At 31.6% G+C, this 24,836-nt stretch overlaps 1 protein-coding gene across 2 annotated transcripts; it reads left to right on the top strand.

Annotated features, from left to right (window-relative positions):
* The first annotated feature begins 3,675 nt into the window (after positions 1–3,675).
* LOC111706202 (NADPH oxidase 5) lies at positions 3,676–22,845 on the top strand. Of its 2 annotated transcripts, XM_023480086.1 has the most exons (21): positions 3,676–3,833; positions 4,222–4,284; positions 11,577–11,690; positions 12,181–12,334; positions 12,632–12,727; positions 13,090–13,199; positions 14,138–14,235; positions 14,972–15,138; positions 15,371–15,431; positions 15,922–15,992; positions 16,210–16,271; positions 16,506–16,728; positions 17,048–17,150; positions 17,267–17,349; positions 17,924–18,032; positions 18,492–18,649; positions 19,044–19,217; positions 19,496–19,753; positions 20,226–21,145; positions 21,329–21,471; positions 21,867–22,844. In XM_023480086.1, exons 2-21 carry the CDS (start codon positions 4,241–4,243, stop codon positions 22,016–22,018), a joined length of 3,300 nt encoding a protein of 1,099 aa, XP_023335854.1. In that variant the 5' UTR covers positions 3,676–3,833; positions 4,222–4,240; the 3' UTR covers positions 22,019–22,844. The 2 variants fall into 2 exon arrangements, with proteins under 2 accessions (XP_023335854.1, XP_023335136.1); XM_023479368.1 differs by lacking the exons at positions 3,676–3,833; positions 4,222–4,284 and adding an exon at positions 9,524–10,486 and having other exon boundaries at positions 21,867–22,845.
* The last annotated feature ends 1,991 nt before the right edge of the window (positions 22,846–24,836 follow it).

The following is a 24,836-nucleotide window of genomic DNA, read 5'->3' as shown; positions in this document are numbered from 1 at the left end:
AAGTATCCAGCCTTTAACTCAGTATCCAGCCTTTAACTCAGTATCCAATCTTTAACTCAGTATCCAGCCTTTAACTAAGTATCCAATCTTTAACTCAGTATCCAGCTTTTAACTCAGTATCCAACCTTTAACTTAGTATCCAACCTTTAACTCAGTATCCAACCTTTAACTTAGTATCCTACCTTTAACTAGGTAACTAATATTTTACTAAGTATCCAGCCTTTAACTCAGTATCCAATCTTTAACTCAGTATCCAACCTTTAACTTAGTATCCAACCTTTAAATTAGTATCCAACCTTTAACTCAGTATCCAACCTTTAACTCAGTATCCAACCTTTAACTCAGTATCCAACCTTTAACTCAGTATCCAACCTTTAACTCAGTATCCTACCTTTAACTCGGTAACTAATATTTTACTAAGTATCCAGCCTTTAACTCAGTATCCAATCTTTAAGTCATTATCCAACCTTTATCTCAGTATCCAACCTTTAACTCAGTATCCAACCTTTAACTCATTTTCGAACCAGTTAAAATTACAGTCTCGGCTCCATAGAATACTTTATATTAAAATACAAGAAATCATTAGATGAGTCTCTTAATGTTGAAAACTGGTTCTCTTTTCTGTCCACCCAGTTCCCCCCCCCATAACCGCCCCGCCTAGTCTTTGTTTGTTTCTAAACCAAAAACTTGCTGTAGAAATGCCAAAAATCTATATATTTTAAATAAGCAAATTTTTATTTTTTTACTCTTATCTTTTCTAGTTTTTTCAACAAAAAATCTTGTTTTTGTTTGTTCTTCTATGTACTGAATTCTCCAGGTGTGGTCTGGTCTCTGATGAGTTCTCTCTAAGTTTCAAGTTTTCTAGCTTTCCCAGATGCAGGTCTGTATTGGCCTGTTTATGATTTATGGGCGTTGGTTTAAAGATGGTGAAATATTTAACCTTGAGTTACATCAGAACACTTCTATATTTAGAGTAAAGGTCAAACCCAATTTATTTATGAGTCTAAATGTATTATATAGTATTATCGCTAACATTTTTCTACAGTGATACCCATAAAACTGTGGAATAGAAGGATGACTATTAGACTGAAGTTATGATCTTTAATCGTCCAATAAACATGAAACACTGCACTGCATTTACACTGTACACAGACTCACTTTACTTTAAACTTTGTTTTTAGCTAATCGTAAAATTATTGGTTTTATTTTCTTTTTCATATTTCACAGTTTTACAGGTCCCACTGTAAGTTCAGCGTAATCTTCTTAATAAAACAAAAATACTTTATATGGAAAGAAAACAAAATATNGGGGTTATAGCAGGACTTGTATGAATCAATTTATATAGCATTACATTCGGCTTTTGTTTTGTCATCTGAAAGTAATTTACGTATTTATAATTGCTATTCATAATCTAATAACACCAGGCCGACTTTAGAGTGCATCCAGGCCTCCACATATGGTCCGACATTTTTTCGGATGTTGGAATATTAACAAACATCCATCAGGTTGTGAAGATATAGGGATTAGAAAATTTGAGTTTGTGGCAAAGAATACATTCCTTGTAATTACAACGCCAGTTCCTTTAATGATATTGTTTATAAAATTCTCGAGTTATTTTGAGAAGCGATGTTTGCTTGTCCTGCTACTTGATATCAAATGTAGAATTCACACAATCATGTCATATTTTGACAAGTATATTGTCGCTAAACCTTGTTATCAAGAATTCTCGTTTGAAAAGTACAATATACTTTAGTTTGTTTACTTTAGTGAAAGGTTTACACGCACTGCAGTTCTTTCGTCTTTAATTTTTCAGATTTTATTTTTAAAAAACTACTTAGTTAAATCATAGTTTATTTAAGGCACGTGAGTAAATACAGTAAGTTTAGAACTGTAGAGTTATAAAATATCTGAACTAACACATAAAGTTTAAAACTTGTGTAAAGTGTTAAAATATCTAAACACAAAGTTTAGAACTGCAGTGTGTTAAAATATCTAAACTCAATTAATCATTAAGTTAAAAACTGTAAAGTGTTTAAATATCTAAACCTAAACATCATATTTAGAACTGCAGTGTGTTAAAATTTCTAAACTTAATCATTAAATTAATAACTGTAAAGTGTTAAAATATCAAAACACAAAGTTTAGAACTGCAGTGTGTTAAAATATCTAAACTCAATCATTAAGTTAGAACTGTAAAGTGTTAAAATATCTAAACTTAAACATCAATTTTAGAACTGTAACGTGTTAAAATAACTAAACTTTAACATCAAGTTTAGAACTGTAGAGAGGTAAAATATCTAAACTAACACAACAAGTTTAGAACAGTGTAAAGTATATAAAATATAAACTTCAAGTTATTAAATTCAAGGCTTTTTCTAGGACTTCTTATAAGGGCCTTACTGGGGGTTTATTCACTAAGGAGGTTTCTTCATCTGCTAGCTCTGGTGTTTTTAGGGGGAGAGCAGGCAATAGTTTAGAATTGTAAAGCGTTAAAATATCTAAACACAAATGGCAAGTTTAAAACTGTAAATTGTTAGAATATCTAAAATTCCAGCATCCTAGAACCGTAAAGCGTTAAAATATTTTAACATTAAAGTTTAAAATATCTAAATATCAAAGAACCGAAAAGAGTTAAAATATATTTTAATATTTAAGTTTAAAACCGTATAGTGTTAGAATATCTAAATATCAAGATTAGAACCGTAAAGACTAAACATCAAATTTAATACCGTAAACTGTTAAATATCTAAACATCAAGTTTAGTGTTAAAACAAACGTGATCAGTATACTGCACTGCCATTGGCTGAAGTTCTGGTGACGCAGTGTGGACTATACGGACTATATGTAATAATATTATCAATTATATCTATTAAAAATGCAAAATGAAAATTAAAAAAATATAACAGGAGCAAATCTGAGATTTTCAGGTTTCTGTGGGATATCGTCTTTTTCAGATTGGTTTCGTATTTGCTGAATATGATCTGTATAAACCTACTGCTTTTATACAAAATTGTAGATATATAAATTTTCGTATAATTTTGACATAGTTTTATATCAATTTTTCGAGACAGGAACATCAGATAGATGTTCAACGCCTGATATTCTCAGGTTTCATCCTATACCCCCTTTCATTTTTCCTTTACAGTCCCTTTAATTGTTTAAATATTTTCAAAGAGAATCTCTGTTAGGTAGTATATGTATCCGGCCGCCTTATCAAGGGTATTTACATCATAATTTTAGTGCCTCGCATATATGAATATATATATATTTATAAAGTATCTCTGGGTGTTCGTTTATCTGTTTGTATGTCCGATCATAACGCATGAACCCCTCGACTAATTTGCCTTAAACTTTGCTTAGAAAACTCGGTAGAACCACGTAATTGTTTTTGTCTTGGTTTGACCGAGTGGATTGACATTTATAGGAAAAACGTAGTTTCCAGGCTAAGCTGGGGTTCCAAGCTAGTATAGTAGAGGTCCATTTTAGTATCCTGTACCAATGAAACAACCAACATTTTGTTAAAATTTAAATCCAAAAATAAATGTTTTAAAAACTTATTAAACGACACTGAATGATTATCATAAAATTGATAATTTTCGGAGACGGCATTTCTGCAAATAGACTCGTTTCTTGTTAAGGCACTGAAGGGGAGAAAACGTTAAAGATTTATATTAAATCATTTTTCAGATCGCAAAATGATATGCTTTGTTTAGGATTAGTTTAGTTTAGGAAACTGTTGTGAGCTAGTTGGAACTCCAGGGTCACAAGAATTTTTGTCCAAGAAGAAAAGTTCTGAAAATATATAAAAACTGATGTCAGTGTTTCAACTTATCGTAAGTCACAAAACTTATGTTTCTAAATAGTTCTATATATTTCATTTGTTACGCCTTGAACTGATTGTTTATGAATTAAAAAAAAAATTTCCAAAAAGGATTGGAGTATTTCCACAAACTCTAATTTTCTTTTCCAAAAAGACTTGGAGTATCTGCCACAAACTCTGATTTTCTTTTCCATAAAGGATTGGAGTATTTGCCACAAACTCTGATTTTCTAATCTTTAGAACTTTGTTACTTTGATATTTTAAACTATGAATTCTGTTAGATCATTGCATTTTCTAAGATTTGTTTGTTTTTTATTTATTAACAATTTTTTCAAATATTGGCATCTATCTGTTAGAAGCATATTTATCTTTATCTATGTGTGAACTGTATACTGTTTCAGTCAGAGACTAAATGCAAACATGACAGTAGGCATCTTAGCAGTTTTTTCAACAGAGCCTTCTAGGTAAGATTTAGGTTCGACAATTATTTTACATTCTACGAAAAAAAAGTTCTAGCTTTATTTCAAGATTTCTCAGTAAGATTTTATTTTTTTCTATGATTTATCAGGCAAATAAATGGGAGAGTTTTGGATTCGACGTTTTACCATTTACTGACGATGGCATGCTCTCAATCTCTCAAACCATTTTTTTTCTTGCTTCTCTTTGCTATAGGAATTTTACTTAACTCCTAGACTATTTTGCTCTTGGCTTTGGCTTGTCGATTTTCAGATTGCGTGTTGCACCAGGATTGCAGAAATAACATGACTCGTAAGGTCAGAAAGGGAAAAAAGGAAGAGGTTGAAGATGAAAGAGGGTGAGGTTGGGCGTGGGGGCACAATGGGGTATCAGGGCACCCCGAACTAACCAGATAGAGAAGCATTCGGTTTGTTTTATTTGAAATCAAACGTGTTTTGGTCCATAATTCAACACTCTTTAAACTTACAGATTTATATATTTTATACTTTTTATTCAAAATGTATACGCCAAAAACAAATTATTTCAGAAAAAAGGCTATAAAATTATGTATAAGGGGTCAAATTGTGATCATAAGTCAAAGCTTTCTGAAATATTGACAGAACCGTTAAATCCACGTGAGGGGGGGGGGAGAAGTCATCAATATTTAGTTTAGACCATAAACCTCTTATTCTAGTCAATAAGGGCTGGTCACTTGAGTAATTTAATTTGAGAGAAGTCTCTGAGGCATAGTAATGTTGTAATCCGACGGAAAACTGATAATTTCCATGAAAACTCTTTAAATGGGTATTATAAACATGGCCCAACTAATACTTTGGCGGGCGGCCGGCGCCCCACATCTTTTAATAATAGTTGTTAGAATCTATTTAAATATCTAGATTACCTTGAATCCGTTGCAATTTCTTGTAAAAAAGTTATAAAGTATATGTTTCCCCCCGAAATAGTTCTCTGTAACAAAGACGACAGTATAAACATATTGCGGGTCTACAGGATCTATTCAAGGATAAATATATGAACAGGAAAAATTTAATTCATAATAAATCAATGCAAGATACAATTGATACAATGTTTGTAAATGAAAAGATTATCAGAATAAATTCATTTTGTCCATGTTGTACCATGAAACACAAGACAAATGCATCTTTAAAGGAGTATTGTGACAAAAAATAGTCACCTCCCCCCCCCCTGCACTGACCCCCTAAAATATCCCACAGTTATAACCCGTTCCGGTTTTTATCCTGTGAATCCCCAGTTGAAATATATTTCACTTCTTTGATTCTGCAGGTTCAAGTCTGATACTCTGTGGTTTCCATTAAGTTCATCAACGGAAAATAAAAGTTTTTTTCCATATCACAACTTCATATTTGTATTAAAATTACTACTTTATATCACGGTCAAAAGTTGCTTAATATTTCATTTAAAAACAAATTTAAAAAGTAATTTAATTTCAATTTTTATGTTTTGTGGAAGTATGGAATTTGATGATAAGAAAAGATTACATTTAAATCAAATTTCGGTGTATGTTTAATAGTAATGAAAATTATGAAATTAAGCTGCATATGTGCTTGACGGTGTCTGTTTCAGATTTAGCACCACTAGTCTAATATCAGGTCTTTAGGGTTTTTGAACTTGATCTAAAGAATAAGTATATGTTGTTAATCTATGATGGTATTTTAACAGATTCACGTTGAGTTGAAAATTCTTCATGTAGGGCCTAAAAAGAAAATCAAGTTTTTCAATTCTCGTCTGAATCCACTACGTATTCTTGATCATTTTCATTACACACGACAAAATTTGATAAATACATGTTAAGAATCTTGCAGGACAGAACACTTAAGAAACTGATAGATTTGCATAATTGAGTAAGATACAAAGACCCAAAAAGTAAAAATCCATGTGTATTTCTCCAGCTCTAAATCTTGTATTTAACTTAAAAAATTTGTTGTATATTTTTTAAATCTAAGAGTTGAACATTTACTTAAATGGTTTGTTAGCCAGTTAAGGTAAAGGAAGATTAAAATAGGGTTAGTATCATAGAGAATATATTCTCTATGGTTAGTATTGATATTATGTGTAGCATAATACAAAATATTCAAATAGTTTGTAAATTTTGTTGTGTGTAACGAAAATGCTCAAGATTACTTGAAACGTGAATCTGTTACTATACCATCATAAAACATCATCATATACTAGTTTTTTTGATTAAGTCTAAAAACCCTGAAGACCCTATATTTGACTAGTGACACCGGGTGACCCTCAATAAATGAGAAAACTGTAGAAAGGTCGGATGAAATGAATTGCGAAAAGTAGTTAAACATATAAGGGTTAATGTGCAACTTGTGTTGTGTTGTGTTTTTGTGATAGTGCAATATTGTAGAATACAAAGGAATTGAGTTTTTGCCACAAACTCTGATTTTCAAAATTCAATATCGTTACAACCCAATGTCGTAGACCTTTAATATTTCAAACTATGAAAGATATTAGATCAAATAATGTAAGTTTGAAATATCAAAGGTTTACATCATAAGGTTGCAAAGATATAGGTTTTACAAAAACTGAATTTGTGGCAAAGTTTGAATTCCTTTAGGATATTTTAGACGAATAATTTGTTCTTTTTTTGCAGTTTATTAATTGCTTAGTGCGAGTGCAATCTTCAGTTATTAGTTTCTGTGATCTCTCATTGTTCACTACCATTTTCTGTAGATTTTCTGGAATTTTTATTGAAAAGACGACATTTTCAGAAATTTGTAGAAATCTGCGAACAAAGTCGTAAAGAATAAGAAATTCACTATAATGATAAAAAAGAAATTATTGATTCTAACATTGATTTACTGATAAATTTCTATTGAGAAATTTGTTCCTACTCATCTAATTAGTTTACTACAGAATTTAAGATACATTTTTTTCCTTGTTATTTAATAATTTCTAAAATATTGATTCTCGAAACGTTACCACCCAAAAGGATGATTTTAAAAGACTTTGCGCTCAAACTCAGTAGTTATACACCATTAAAATGTTTTACATGTCTCAAATGAATCCTAAAAAATTTCTTCACAAAGTTCAAATACAATGTATTGCCGGTTACTCCCTTTAATTTAAGAACAACGCCCACTTGTAAAACTGAAAGATTTATAGAAAGAGTAGAGTTAGGACCTTTATACATACATATACATACATATTGTTTTAATATATTTCTTAAAGTATCGAAAGTTAAGATTCTAAAAATAAGACTAAGGTTATTCTGTTTTTGGAAGCGTATAGCTAGGAAAGGAATTTAACTTTTTTTCAATTGTACTTTCAGAATATACTGTTCAGAAAGGGTTTCTCGGCTTAAAGGACTTAAAGGAGTGAACAAGTTTTTAAAGAAAAGTAGACTATTCGCTTTATCATACTTGAAACAAAATGATTTAAATTTGATAAGATCAGGGACTTAAAAAATTTCAAATTTTTTAAAAATAACCCCAGTATGGGCTCTAAAGGCTTTGCAAACAATATTTCTTATGCATTTTTTGGTGTCATTAAAATTGGTCTAAGATCATCAAAACTGACNCCCCCCACATGCTTCTAGACAGTCAATAATATGAGATTTAAATAAACTACTTTAAACATATAATTTAACTATGTTTGCGCAGGATAATTTAGACCGAATCAAAAGGAAAGGTTCAGAGTAATGGATAAGGGCAAAGGTCTACAGTAAAGGGTATGGAAAGGTTCAGAATAAAGGAAAAAGGGAAAGGTCTACAGTAAAGGGTATAAAAAGGTTCAGAATAAAGGATAAGGGGAAAGGTCTACAGTAAAGGGTATGGAAAGGTTCAGGATAAATAATAAGGAGAAAGGTCTACAGTAAAGGGTATGGAAAGGTTGAGAATAAATGATAAGGAGAAAGGTCTAGCGTAAGGGGTATAGCTAGGTTCAGGGTAAAGGATAAAGGAAAAAGTCTAAAGTAATGGGTAAATAAGTCAATGCTTGACCCCGAGATTCAATAGTTCCTACTTCAGTTCACTTTTGCAAATAATATATATATATAGTAAATCCATTAATTATGATTCTTGGGATATTACCGACTTTCTAAGACCAAAAGAAAGTTCGCCGACGGAATGGAAACAGATAAAATTCTAAAAAATATTCTTTGGAAATTTCCCCAAGTGGAATAATCTGGAGAATCCCCCAAAAGAATTTTTTGTTAAGTCTTGCATTTTGTATGAATACCCTAACCGGAAAGCCTGTCAGCCTTTCAGTTCAAAATGTTTGGATTTGAATTTTGTATTTATCAACCATTAGATTTAGCATAGGAAACTTGGATATCAGCAAAATATTATTGGCTGCTAATAGATTTGCGGAATTAAAAATATCTCCACTAATTTTCATATTTGTCAATATCTGAAATGTAATCAAAAACCAAATTCAACGTTACTAAATGTGCAATATGCATTCTATCAGCCACGTTGATAGAATACTTGTACCAAAAAGTGTCCAACAAAGAGAAAGGAAAGGAAGAGGTAAAGATTGCCTAAGATGTACAGAACTGACTACTCTATTAATTAATTAATAGGGTGGTTGGTTGTGTACATCATGATATGTTTACGTAATTAACACTGTAACACTTGTATATAGATTGATCATATTTCTAGGGGAGGAATTTATGGAATTTAGCAAATATAACTTGAGGGATGTACGGTGGAGTCTCCCCAACCTTAAAAGGTCTAGCAATGTACAGTATTTTGGAATTTTGAAAAATTGATCTCACTATTCAATATTTTGTCAATCTTGTCTTACCATAAACAAACAACTCAACTAAAAGGATCTGAGTTTTTGCCACAAACTCAAATGTTCTAATCCCTATATCTCTGCAACCGGTTGGTGTAAACCTTTGATATTTCAAACTTTTTAATCTTATTTAATCTAACATATTTCATAGTTTGAAATATCAAAGGTCTACAGCACTGGATTGAAAAGATAAAGGGATTAGAAAACCAGAGTTTGTTAAAAAAGACTCAATTCCTTTACTGCAGCATACAATTCCTGTGTTTACAATCCATATTAAGTGTATATCTTTTTGAAGAAATATTCAATTATCTACATTGAGCCACTGCACCCCCAGAAATACGATCACTGAATCTATATACAAGTGTTCAGTGAATAGATACGTAAACATATCGTGATGTACAGAACTGACCACACTATTAATTAATTAATAGAGTAGTCAGTTCTGTACCTCTGAGGTAAGCTTTAGCTCTTCGGTTCCTTTCTCATGGTGTCCAGTCATGATTTAAGTTTATCATAATTTAGGCGTGCAACCCAAGGTCGGGATGGGACGTGTATTGCCTGAAAATAACTCTTCATTTTTAAATATGAACAGCTAAAACCCCTATGCCTGCAGGGGGGGGGGGGCTTGTAAACAAAATAAGACTGCATGACTGGATAAAAAGAACCTAGAACGAATTTAATAATAGTTCTTCATTTTATCAACACCAAATGTGGTTTCTACGATCATGAATGAAAATAATCCTGGATTCCCATGGATACATCATGCATTTATAAAAAGTAGCGATGTATCTGCAAAGCTGAAGAAAATGTAAAAGTAAGGCTGGCATGGTTCGTTCGCTTCTCTCAGTCTAATCTGAGCATGGATACGCGCAACACAACCCACTCTCCGTCTGGTATACAATCTGAACCAATCCAGGAGCGGTTATCCGTTCAAACCAAAACTGGAGACATTGGGAATATATTCTTAGAAAGAAATTCAAGTTCTAAAGATTCTGGATATTTTACTTCAGCCAGTGAAAAAGATTCGGGATATTTGACTGCCGCTTGTGAAAAAGATGCTGATTATTGTACTCGAGACAATGAAAAAGATACCAGCTATTATACAGTACCCAGTGAAAACGATTTTCAATATGGTATTGCATTTAATGATATCGAATTTTGTACTGAATGTAGTGAAAATGAGGCCACAAGAGATAATTGTACTGCGTCTAATGCGATAGATCCTGGTTTCTGTACAGCTAGTAGTGTACAGGATGGTGGGTACTGTGTAGCTAGTGTACAGGATGGTGAGTACTGTACAGCTAGTAGTTTACAGGAGGCTGATTATAGTACTGTAAGATCAATATCTGGAGATTATAATTTTGCATCTATGGATGAGGATGAGGTGGAAAATTCATCTATACCGGATCTAGATAAACATCTCAGGTACTTCATCAGAGCTGAAAACTTTAGAATTGTGGATATCGAGATTAATTTTGAAAAAATTGCACGCAATCAATCTCATTGTTCGGAATCCAGCAGGGATATCTAAAGGAGAGAATGTTTTAACAAATCCGTGTTCTGAGGGCTGATATTTTAAAGACTTATATTTTTCTTAATCTGTTCAAAAATCGACATTAAACTAAATCGTGATATTATTTTGCACTTTGTCATAGTTTACTTAGGTCTAGACTAGGCTTTACTTGTTTCCCTTTGTGTAAAAATTTGCACAACTGCATTTCAATTCGCACAAACTTTTTTCCATGAGATTGCAAAACCAAAGATGCAAGGATACACCGTCCTCAAAATTCAAATTAAAACAGTCGCTAATGAAGAAAAATTGGGATTACCGATTGTTTTAAAGAATTTTATTTTTTCCTCGTCCACAGGGATTCAGATGTCCTGGTTTATCAATTAGTGAGTCATCTCTTTCAAAACAATTTTCACCAATAAAATGTGAACTTGGGCTTTATGTTTTAGAAAATATACTGTTAGAGTTTAATCCGATACAGCTCATACAGTCAGAATTTTATAGCTTTTGTGTTCAAACATTTATTTTCAAAATTAAAAGTGCTTACATTAGATATCGATATCAAGGGTTCAAGATTAACAATATCGACACAATAGTTCCGATATTTTTAACTAGTTTAGAGTGTCGTTGTACAGTTGGAATTTGGTTTAGCCAAACTTTAATGTTTTCAAGTAATTTAGAACAGGTAAAAGACCGGCACAGATAGAAATATAGATAGAAGGATAGATATACAGATAGATAGATAGCTAGATAGATCGATAGATAATGGTTCACCGAGTCTGAAGGCTCCGTCTGAAAAAGGGGGATTCACTACATTATACTGTATACAATATATTGCCCTCTATATAACCTTAAACATATTATTACAGAGGAACAGAGGTAAATCAACTGAACTAGAGACATCATACATTCACGATTTTGAAAATAAAACTATTTTTGGATTTTCTGTTATATACAACTCAACAAGCAACAGACTTGATCCTGTTATTTATGGTTTATATTTAGTGATTGCTCCGGGATGCCAGGAATACTGAGAGAGAAGTCTGAGCTTGAAGGACGTTTATCCCTGGATTATCGAAGACAAAGCCAGCTAAGCCTTCTTAGACAGGAGTTAGAAAAGTAAATATATTAATATAATGCATGTTCAAGGAGGTAAACCTTTCAGGATTTATTGTTTGATGTTTTTGAAAAATATCATCATTAAAGCGTAATTTTAGGTGCCTCCATTTACAAAGTGGAATGTCCGATTCACAACGGTACTCTTAAAGTCTACTTGATGTAGCATGCAATATGCAGGAGTTTTTTTCTAGATTAAAATTAATTCTTCTCAACTATTTGGTTTCTCTATAAAAGTGACTTGCGAATTTAAGAATCAAAGACAAATACCAAAATTATCAGAATTCATCACTTTTAAAGAACTACAAAATCTTTCTCGTTATTGCTGAGATATATGTTTAAAGGGTACCACTGTGAATCAGATATATGTTTAAAGGGTGCCACTGTTAATCAGATAAATGTTTAAAGGGTACCACTATGAATCGGATATGCAAGTTAAAACAATTGAGAAAAACTGTTCATGAGTCCAATTTCATGATATTTCCTAATTTAGAATAATGGAGGATAAGATGATAACTGTGAAAGAACTGGAGAATCTTCTTCAAAAGCCCTGTTTCTCCAACCTTCTCTTCCAACTGTTTGATTCAACAAAGAGTGGGTTCCTGGTTCAACAGGACTGGATTGATACTCTTAAATCTTCAACACGGGTAAATAATCATTTTTAGTCCGAGCTCTTTCATATATCTTGGATCTTATATTCTGACAGGTGTATGCTGTATCATATCTTGGAGATAACATTTTTATCATGGATCCTCTATCATTTCATGATGTATCCTCTATCATATCCTGGATATAAATTTTGTATCCTGGATCCTGTATCATATATCTTGTATACTATAAACTGTAGTGTTCTGTACCCTATAAAGTGTAGTATCCTGTATCCTGTATCCTGTATCCAGTATCCTGAGTACTCTAGTAACTCTATAAACTGTTTAACTGTTTAGTTGTTGACGAGTAGAAATGATTTTGTTGAACTAGTTGAAGCTGTAACATATCTTATATCTGGAGATAGCCCTGTAGACCCGGATTCTTTTCACAAGGTTGGTTTATCACATAGAGTTGAAGTGATCAGGGCCTTAAATTCTTCTCATGTCAATCAGAACATTATGTAAACTATAAAAGTATCCATTTCACTGGAATAAAGGTTTGATTCAACAAAATTCAAACTTTAAAATATCAAAGGTTTGTAACAGATTGCTATAATTAGAATTAGAATCCATAAATATTATTGTTTTTTATGTGACGTGCTATTAGAAAATCATTTATAATTTACAAAACAAAATGAATGCAACAGGAACTGATTACTTACCTTAAACTCTAATCCTTATATCTTTGCAGACTGATGGTGTAAACCTTTTCTAAAAAACAAAAGAAATTGTATAGATATAATGATTTTGTTTAGATAATCTCGTGTCGAGGTGTATCCCAGAAGATAATGAACATGACGAAGACGGAGAATGAGTCCTGCTCCGTGGAAGCTTTGATGGAAACCATGATGATGCTCACCTCCAGGTATAGAAAACCGTATCTTTATTTTTACTTCATTCAAAAATAAAAAAAATGTAGAAAATAACATAAATATCACTAAATTAATATAAATATTACATATGTTTTATATAATTACTGAATGACTGTATATTTATTATGTACATTTATATATAAATATAGTTACAAGTTTCACATCTGGTTTAGGTGACAAACTGGCTTCAGTAACCTCTATATATTGTCAAGGGTTTTTTCAGTGATATTTCACTCTAGTACAGCACCTGTTAAAAGAGAACTGTTTTAAGCTTTATTGTTCTCCATGGTTAAAAACTGACAATATAGAAATGTATAATCTCCTAAATACAATAAAGCAAGTCAAAAATATTTAAAATTCTTTTTTTTGAAATTCTCGATTCTTAGGAATCCGTTTAATGTTTAATAGCGTCTTCGCCACAAACTTTATTTTCTATTCCCTATTTCTTTGCAACCCGATGTTGTAGACCTTTGCTGTTTCAAATTATGAATTGTGTTAGATTAAATGGTCTAAGTTTGAACTAGCAAAGGTTTACACTATCAGGTTGCAAATAGATAGGGATTACAAAATTTGACTTTGTAACAAAAATTCAGTTACTCTACGATTCAAAATTGAAAATTGCGTATTTGGGGTTTCAGGTTTTTTTCTTCTTTTACTTTTACTCCTCTCCATAGTTTGTATGAAAGCTTGTTTCTATGCAGTGTCTCTTGGTTTGTAGAATTCTTCAGAAAAGTTTAAAACTGTAAAGTTTTCCTTATAGCTCTTAGATGACATAGAGCAGAATCCATCTTAATCATTTGTCTGTTCTACTCTAATCTGAGTTGAAGTAAACTAACTTCAAATTTTCAAACCTCAAACTAACAAACTGTCAATAATAAGTATTTAAAAATTAGATCAAATTGAAAATATTGATTAGAAATAAATATTCTAGGAATGAACGAGGTGAATCTGAACTAGAGGATTGTATCTCTAGACTACGGAAAATGTTTACAAATGTTCTTGGTCCGGATAAATCTTTCTTTACTCTGGGTAGGTTTAGTTTTGTCAGGTTTGGTCTATGGGTAGGTTTAAACTTTGGATAGGTTTAGTCTCTGGGTAGGTTTAGTCTCTGGGTATGTTCAGTCTCTGGGTAGGTTCAGTCTCTCAGTAGGTTTTGTCCTTTGGAAGGCTTAGTATTTAGATAGGTTTATTTTGTGGGTTTAAGTTTTTAATTAAGGTTTCGTTTTTTGGAAGGTTTAGTATTTGGGTATGATTATTTTTTGGGTTTTGGTTTATTCTCTGGGTCGGTTTATTTTTCGGCAATTTTAGTCTGTTAATAGGTTTATTCTTTGGGTAGGTTTAATATTTAGGCAGGTTTAGTTTATGGGTTTATAATATTATCCTACACATATAAGATTAAAAATTAGAGGAATACGATTTAAATAAATCCAAAGGAATTGAGTTTTTGCCACAAACTCTGATTTTCTAATCATTATATCTTTGTAACCCAATGTCGTAGACCTTACATATTTCAAACTATTAATTCTTATAAATAAAATAATCTAAGTTTGAAATATCAAAGGTTTGCACCATCAGGTTGCAAAGATATTGGGATCAGAAGATTTGAGTTTGTGGCAAAAACTCATTTCCTTTGCACTGAACTCGTATCAGTGAAAGGACGTCAGTCAGATTTAAATTACTTACTGAAGAGTTAGTCGAGTTTATGTGAAAGAGAAATGTAAATGTCTTTCTAAATTGATTTAATCCTAAACTTTGATATTTTCAGATGAATTCCGTCGAATAATCCCGTGCAAGGATGATTTCTTCGTAAGACGGATATTCTCTGTGTTTGACCGGGACGGGAGCGGGACGGTTTCTCTAGCAGAGATGTTAGAATGTGTTTCCAGGTTCTCGGTTCAGGATAATGAAACGAAAATACAGTTTCTATTCAAGGTTACCATACAGATATTAATTAGGTTTTTGTGTGTGTGCTATTTTAATACGTAAAAAAAAAATATTTATCAATGAAATACTTTTTCAAAATTTATTATTAAATTAACTTTTGCAATTATAATCGTTATCAATATTACTATCAATATTAACTTAACCTGTCTGAACGAATAAATATTTAAATACAAAAAAATATTATAATTTTAATGGTTAAATAATTATAAATATTGTTTAGATCTATGACGCTGATAATAATGAACTTTTGACGGAGAAGGAATATGGAGAAGTTCTTAGAGGTAATCATTTTCTTGTTAACAAACATATTCGTGAGATTGTAAGCAAAGGATTAGAGTTTTTTTTTCTTTCAAAAACTCGATTTTTTCACTCTATATCTTTACAATCCAAAATAGTAAATCTTTGATATTTCAAACTATGCATTCTGTTAGATCAAATAATCTAAGTTTAAAAGATTACAGCTTTAGGTTCTAAAGATACAGTGGTATTCAGAAAACTGTAGAAGAGGAAGACGACATTATTTCAATAATTAATTGTATTAGATGTGGTTACAAAGCAAATAGTTTTATTATATCACTTTTTAAGTGAATTGGGCCTTTTTACACCGCACAATTGTGGTGTGTCCTGTGCATTGCACTATTTATAGTCATAAATTGAGTCTAAAAGTCGTCTTTCTATTCCAGAGTTTTCTCTATATTACTGTATAGGGAATAGAAAATTTTTGTTTTAAAAAGCATGTTTCCAATATGTTCTAAATTATAATCTGTTTAGCGTGTATGAAAGAGAATGAGATGGAGTTTAATGAGGAAGAGCTTGCCAACCTTACCAACGCAATATTCCAGGTTCATATTTAGATATTTTTCGTTAATTTTACAACTCAACATTGTCAAAGGATTTGAATCTTTGTCAAAAACTGAGATTTTCTAATCCCATATATCTTTAAAACAACCTTTCTCCGTTTAAAACCCAACCATAGATATTTCAAACTTTATTAATGTAATAATTGATATACATTGCAAAATTTACAGTGTACATACAGCTACAATTTATAATATTCAGGACGGAGTACATGAAAATGGATCTGCCATGACTTTAGATGATTTTAGAAACCAAATGCTAAGGAAAACCCCAAAATAGTAAAAATCCATGTTATTTTCTATCTAAAAACTTAATTCATTAAAGTTCCTATTTTTTGGAGTAAAAAAATACCTCTGTTTTTATTTTACATCCACAAAGTCCAAATAAACGAACATTTGACGTAAAAGGAGAATCAAAAAATTTATTTTTGCAAGAACCTAACTAACGTCAATAACACGTGGATTAAACATCATAGTTTATTTACTATTTTGGTTTAGAGAAGAGGGTTTGTTGAATAATCTAAGTTTAATGTTTAACAAATGGATTCTACCTCCTCCTCCAAGAAAGAAGAAAACTAGAATTGAAATCATGAAAGAGAAATTCACATTCAGACATTTGAGCAGGGATTACTGGACGAATAATATCCCACTCATCTCCTTCATAACTTTCATCATCATCATAAACCTCATCCTTTTCATTCAGAGAGCTGTCTACTTTAAGGTAATTAAAACAAACTAGTTATGCCCCTTTCCCTTCTGATGGGATTGTTCACAAAATGCAATGGCCGCTTGGTTGGTTAGGTTAGGTTAGGGTTAGGGTTAAAGGGACTGTCGACAAAGTTCCATTAAAGAGATACATGTCCGATACCATATAGTACCCTTTATATAAGGTGTCGTGTTCTTTTTCTTAGAAAAGAGACAAATTCCGTTCATTTCCATCCTTGTCTCTGCTGAGTAAATTCTCCAGCAATTTTCAAAGAGAATCCAGAATTTAAAATCATCAATGTAAAAAGTGAAAATTAATGTTTCTTTTTTTCCAGGATTTTAGTTCTTTAAGTGGATTTACTCCGAACATATTCTATATGATATCAAGAGGATGTGCGAGAGCAATACTTTTTAACACCGTTCTTGTTTTATTATTAGGTAAAATTAAAATATTGGGTTGAAATATCTAAAACAACTTTTTAAATTATTTATACCTACTTTTATAATATTGACAATTAAATATGAATAATATATTGTATATTTAAATATTTCAGTTCTCCGGTATACAATTTCTCTTCTAAGAAAGTTTGGGTTAGGAAATATTCTTCCCCTGGATCATAATATTTATCTTCATAAGGTGAATATATATATATATATAATATACATAATACATATCTTTATACAATTTCATTCTCAAAAAAGTATCTAATTTCAAAGTAATCTAGTAAAATTAGTTTGTATATAAATTGATTAGTTGAATAAAATTGATGAATCGCCTCAAACTCTAATTTTTTTACACTTTTCATCTTTGTAACCTGCAACTTTAACAATTAAGCTTGAGAGGATCAAGCAGTTCCTTTCATTATTTGTTGTTGCAAATTTTTTTACGGATACTTTCCGTTTTAAATTCGATTTATATATATTCATTCATATTCATATATCATGACCTCTCATAAATCCAAAATTATTTTTAGGTATGCATTAAAAGCGTTGGTATTTGAATTCTTTTTGGTTAAAGAGTATTTTCTATTTAAGATTTTTTGTACAGCCACAAAACAAATCTTTATTTGTTACATCATACAATCAGTACATTTCTTTAACAGTTCGACAAAACTTACTTTTTTTCATACAAAAAAAAAATTCTATGAAAAATACGTTTATTTTATCAGATTTAAAATTCAACTTAAGTGAAATATGTATTTATTTTTTAGATAACTGGTACATTAATATTCTTCCAGTCCCTCCTTCATTCAATCATGCACTTATGTAATTTTGGAATCAATGTTCAACCTGATCCGGTCAAATTCATCCAGCTCACAGGTATTGATGATGATGATGATGGACTAAGATTTAAAGGGACGCATGTCGTTGATGGCACCCTTTTATCTGCATGAAAAATTGCTTTAAAACGTTGACAGTTCCTGTAAAGAGGAAGTGAATCTCTATTAATATTAGTTTTAAACAACTCTTGATTGAGTTCTCTTTGATCTCAGTTCTCAACCAAAACTTATATTTGCTAATTGAAAAATCCCCTTAGATTTATCAACACTATATATTACAGCTCTTCATAATAGTTTGATATTTTCAAATATAAATACTAAAGTTTTTTAAATATATGCTTGTCCAACGGTACTCGAGCTAATTGTTTATATGAAGGTACCTACTGGTACTCGAGCTAATTGTTTCTATGAAGGTACCTACTGGGAGGGGTACTCGAGCTAATTGTTTATATGAAGGTACCTACTGGGAGGGGTACTCGAGCTAATTGTTTCTATGAAGGTACCTACTGGGAGGGGTGCTCAGAAATGCTTGGATACAACCCTCCTCCTGGTTGTGAAGTAGTTAGTGTCGACAGTAACTCCTCCTCTCTGTGCTCTAACCAGTCCCTGGAGATACCTCCTGGCCTAACCCTTCCCACCAGTATATCAGTCTGCCAGGTACTGATTACACATTTAAAATAGTCTGAGGAAGTTAAAATGATTATCAGGAAATCCACAAATTTCTCTCACAAACTGTTAATTTTCAGTCTTAAATATCTTTTTTTTAATATCGACTTTTTAGTCAGCATTAATCTTATATAGCTTTGAAATAAACAGTTTATCTCTTAGCTTTATATACATATGTCTGGGTCCTAGTTTCTTTTTAAAATCAGAATTTAAAATTTATTGAGTCGATATGTTGTAAAAATAATTGAGATGCTCTTCCTTCTGATGTAGAGTTTTGTGAATTATGATTTTTTTCTTCTGTGTCCCGCTTTCATATTTTTACAGTCTTTGTCTATTTCCCTAAAATAAGAAAAAGAGAAAATATTTTGAATCCTTTTCTCTTCAGATATGTCCGGAAGGTTCTCCATATACCTATTATGACTGGATACTCACAACACGACCTGGAGTATTCGGATTGATCGGAGGAGCAGCAAATCCTACCGGAGTAGCTCTCATGGTTTGCCTAACTATCATGTTTCTCTGCTCCCTCCCTGTAGTTAGAAGAAGTGGACATTTTCAAGTAAACATATTTAACTTGTATTAAAATGTATGATGATAAAGCTCTAAACTTATATATGTATATATATATATATATATATGGGGGTGACATAGGCTTAACAAATTAGAATTTTTTCAAAAATTAAAATTTTCAAAATTTCTTATTTGTTCCCAAAGTGTTTTTAAAATTCCAAGGGTAACGTTGGGCACTTCAGTTAGTAAATATAAAAAAACATTACTCGTTTAACCTCTTATAGAAATTGGCGAAGTTGTCCTTTAGAAAATACATCTTTTATTTAGGTTTTCTACTTCACCCATATGCTGTACTTCCTGTACTTTATCCTCTTGATATTCCATTGCCCGGATTTTTGGAAGATTTTACTCTGCCCGGCCATTATCTGGGCTGGAGAGGTCATCTACAGACTCCTCTCTTCATTCTTTGGGCACGGTCAAACCCAGATCAGTGCCGGAGTTCTTCTACCTTCTCGTGTAACTAATCTGATTATTAAACGACCTGAAGGGTTTAAATTTTCTCCAGGAGACTGGGTTTTTATCAAGGTAATTTTAGTTTCATCGATGAGAAAATAAAATAAGAAAGTTTCCCTGATTAAAAAACAAATAATTTAAATATAGTTTTATATAATGTTGTAATCTCTGATCATAACTCATGAACCCCTGGACCGATCAACCTTAACTTTTTATTGAGGAGCTTTGGAAAACCACGGGATGGTTCTTAGCTTGGTTTGGTTGGATGAGAGGGTTCACTTTTATGGGAAAAAATAGCTAAAATCGTAATTTACGAACAAGCACGGGTAAACAGCGGGAGTAAATATGAGTATACTCTGGGCAACGCTGGGTTGTCAAGCTAGCAGTTTCATATATTTGTTAGGATTTCTTTGTTATGCAGAAGAAGAAGTAAACATAATTGAATTTCAAATTTTCAATGAAATTGTGCGCACACATTTTTCAGTCAAATATTCTCCTTTCAATGCTCTAAAATATTAAAGTTTTGTATTTAAAAATTGTTTAGATTCCATCTGTTTGTAAAACTGAATGGCATCCGTTCACAATATCCTCCGCTCCGGAGGTTGAAGGAGAGTTCACCTTGCATATCAGAGGCGTCGGAGGCTGGACAAACAAACTTTACAAATTCTTCGAGGCCGAGCACGATCGTCAAAACCGAGGCCTTCTCCGACCTTGTAGTAATATTGATCAGTTCTACGGATCTGTAAAGAGAAGGATGACTAAAAGTATAAAAACTATTGCTAGAAAGAATAAACCTGAAGTTGACGCAACCTTCATGAATATAGCAAACAAATATGCTGTAGACGAGGAACGGCAGAAGCAGAGAATGGCCAAGAGAGCGGAGAAGCTGAGAAAGATGAGCCTGGAGATGAATAATCAACATTGGCATGATGAATGCAATGACCTTGTGAATAGATCTCTCCCTAGTGCCAGATATCTTAGTATGAAGCAGAGAGTTATCAGATACGACACAGTTGAAAACTCTGATAGTTCAGAAAACTCTAGTACCTGTGATAAACAAGAGTTTAGTAGCAATAACGACCTGGAGAAAGGTTTAAGTGAAACTAAGATAATAGGACGAACCACCAAACTCCAGAAGCCCCTGGAGATATATGTAGACGGACCCTTTGGCTCTCCATCTAGTAATATATACAGAGCTGAGCATGCAGTTCTCATAGGTACTGGAATAGGAGTCACACCCTTTGCCTCCATCCTTCAATCCATTATGCTGAGATACTATAGTGTTAAACAAACCTGTCCAAACTGTAAATATCAGTGGTCGGACAGGTTACACACAACTATGCTCAATCTGAGAAAAGTAGATTTTTTCTGGATAAACAGAGATCAAAAAAGTTTTGAATGGTTTGTAACCTTGCTCTCTAAACTAGAGCTGGAGCAGGCGGTTCATGGAGGAGAGATGGAAAGGTAATCTAAAAAATTAGTTTTTTTTTATTTTGAAAATTATCTAGTAAATTAAGAAAGGAAAAGAAAAGAAAAAAATTTCTTTTGGAAATAGATGAATGATTCTTGCGTACTTTTTATAGAATAAGATAAAAGGGTCTATTTGCTGCCTAAGTAAATAGAATAAAAATATATTTATTTCCGTAGATTCCTGGATATGCATATGTATGTAACCTCAGCACTACAAAAATCCGACATGAAAGCAGTTTCCCTCCAGCTTGCTCTAGATATACTTCACAGGAAGGAGGATAGAGATCTTGTTACAGGGCTTAGATCTAGAACTAATGCAGGTATACCTTACTTTAATGACGACCTGTAACTCTTTAAAGGGAGTGTTCGCGAAAATTAAAAGGATTATAGACTTAGGTCGAAAAATATTCGATGGTGATTACTACTAATCTTGCTTCTATATGTTGCGTCTATAAGGAGAAAATTGTTTAAAACTAATCTTATTTTAATCTTATCTTTTCCTGGCAGTTTGTTTGTTAGATTTTCCTTTGTTTCATGATTTTATCCTAGAACGTTTTTTTTTAATTTCCTTACTGAGCAAAGACGATATTTACAGGATTTTCTTGTTAGATAAAAATTGAAGGGTTCTGTTGTAAATGTTGCATGGCATTTTGACGAGAAAATCCCTTAAAAGTAACATAAGAAAGTTTATTATTAAATTTGAAAATATATTTAGGAAGACCAAACTGGGACAAAGTGTTTACAAAACTACGGATGGAGAGGAAAGGAGATATTACTGTATTCTACTGCGGAAACCAAACACTGGGCAAAATTCTGAGAAGCAAATGTGAACAATTTGGATTTAGATTCAGGAAGGAGGTTTTCTGAACACTTTCCAGTATATTGAACACTTTCCAGTATATTGAACACTTTCCAGTATATTGAACACTTTGCAGTATATTGAACACTTTGCAGTATATTGAACACTTTCCAGTATATTGAACACTTCCCAGTTTATTGAACACTTTCCAGTATATTGAACACTTCCCAGTATATTGAACACTTTCCAGTATATTGAACACTTCCCAGATTATTGAACACTTTCCAGTATATTGAACACTTTCCAGTATATTGAACACTTCCCAGTATATTGAACACTTTGCAGTATATTGAATACTTTCCAGTATATTGAACACTTTCCAGTATATTGAACACTTTCCAGTAACGTTGAACACTTTCCAGTATATTGAACACTTTCCGGTATATTGAACACTTTCCAGTATATTGAACACTTTCCAGTATATTGAACACTTTCCAGTATATTGAGTATTTTCCAGCATATTGAACACTTTCCAGTATATTTAACACTTTCCAGTATCCTGAACATTTTTTAGTATCCTGAACCTTTTTCAGTACCCATTATACTTTTCAGTATTCTTAACACTTGCCAGTATTTTTATCTATTATTTATTGTTTAATTCCAAGGAAAACTTTATTCTTTATTCTTAAAAACGATATAATTCATTTTAGTAAAACTTTACCTTATATTCTGAAAAACTATACCCTACAACCTGAAATATTGTATCCTGTTCTTAAAAACTGTATCTCAAAATTTAGAAAACAGTATATTTTATTTATGCATATACCTAAAAAGTGATATCCTGTATTATAAACGATAATCAATATTCTGGTGATAATAAATACTCTCATAAAATATGTGATTTGTAATTCTAAAATAATTTTGTTATTTGTTTTATCCGTTTATATTGTAATTGAAAAAAAAATTGTTAAATATAAATAAATATAATTTAGACTTATGTTAACCAGGTTATTTCAGAGATAAAAGGTAGAATTACATTTAAACTTGATGACACATCTTTTTATGGGAAATACAGAATCTAGATTTCTAAAGAAGGTTCAGCGAGCACCTAAATCATTTATCTAATAAGAAAAGGGGGCGGAGGGCTAGAATATTTTTTAAATAAAATAAAAATAAAGAAATGACAATATAAACTTACGCAAATTTGTTTGTTTCAATTGGTGGATTTTCAGAATCATTAAAAAATCAAACTTTTTACTCGGACCTTCTTTAGTGTCATGTGATTTACGTGACAAAAAAAATTGGCCCCGGTTGTAACGTTTCTACGTTTATTATGGATAAAAATATATAATCAAGCCAAATTTATATTAATCAAAAATTAAGGATGGAACATTAAAACACCTTAAAGAAAAGAGATTGTTGGAATATTTTTCTCCAGTTCTAAAAAGCACATATTTCTAATTTTTTTTTACGAAATGATCACACAAGTAAAATAAAATAAATGTAGATTTTATATTAAAATTAATAAAAATCATTGTTTTTATTTAGAAGTGAGGGAAAAAATTTAAGGATTTAAGTGGTCTTCCACTAAAATCTGTTCATTGATTAGTAATAACATATTTTATAAAGTTTTCCTTATTTGTGGATTTTAATTTATATTTCATTATTAGAATGATAAAATAAGAAACGTATCACATTTGCATTTTTATGAACATATTTTATTACAAATTAACAATTGAAAGCTATAATAAATGTGATGCATTTATAACATAAAACTACAATTTAAAGGGTTATTTCACAATTTATATGCAAATGCGTTGAAGAAAGGAAAAATAGTTTCATGGATTAATATTTTTTTTGTTGAACCAGAAGATCCATTCTAGTGATGGTTGGTTCAGTTGGTTCAGTTGGTTCAGTTGGTATTGTTGTGAATCTGAATTGAAATTATGTCTGCAGCCACTTTAAACATCTCCATTGATTCTATATTAATTAAACTGCTTTGTAGGTTTGTAAACTTTGAAGAAAGGAAAAAAGAAATTTACAAAATGATCTTTAAAAAGAAAATTTAAAAGCTTTAAAAGTAATGCCTCCAAAATCAAGAATCCGAGGTTTTTTTCAGCAAATCTCCAGATATATATCAAATGTGCATCCAGGCACCCCCCCCCCCCCTCGTATGCCCATGCCCTCAGAGAACATATATTTAAAAATGTTGCTATAGATCGTTTTTAGATAGTTTTTCCATATTTTTTAAGGATAAATATATGTCAAAGCTTAATAAAAGCAAACTTTAAAATAATTCAGTTTTGAAATCTTGAATTTTTATTGAATTTTTGAAAACGATCCACAACGTTTGAAATCGAATAACAACACTAACAACGCTAAAAGACCTGTAGAAATACTACATCTCTCCTAGCTCCAGTTCCTATAGCTTTGCACACTCTGCAATGCACAGGCACACAATTTGGTGGGTCTGTCATTGAGACAAAGTAGAAAGTTGTCAGAATTGAACACTTTTCCTGAGAGAAGAACGAAGATATCTTCTTTATTATTCCTTAGAGAAGGTTCACCGTCCTAAATTAGGCATTGACCTCATTAATTATTTAATCTATCTTAAAATTATCTTCAATTTAACACGAAATGTTAAAGTTCTTAACAGAAGAAAGAAGTAATCTTTAACAATGGTTGTGTTTGTAAGTAAAAATCATATTTCGATTGATACCGAAACAATAAGTTTTATAAAAATTAGTGTGCCTTCTACAGGGTGAAGATCTATCTTAAACTTTTTTTTTAAATAAGAAGAAAAGAGGAAAATGTATTTTTCTTATATCTAAGTTTTAGCCGTGGAACTACAAGGGAAGTAAACCCGGTTTACAAAGATTTAAAAAA

The sequence above is a fragment of the Eurytemora carolleeae genome, unplaced genomic scaffold (genome assembly GCF_000591075.1).
Source record: "Eurytemora carolleeae unplaced genomic scaffold, Eaff_2.0 scaffold79, whole genome shotgun sequence".
Lineage (NCBI taxonomy): Eukaryota > Metazoa > Arthropoda > Copepoda > Calanoida > Temoridae > Eurytemora > Eurytemora carolleeae.
This window is presented reverse-complemented; position numbering and strand designations above follow the sequence as displayed.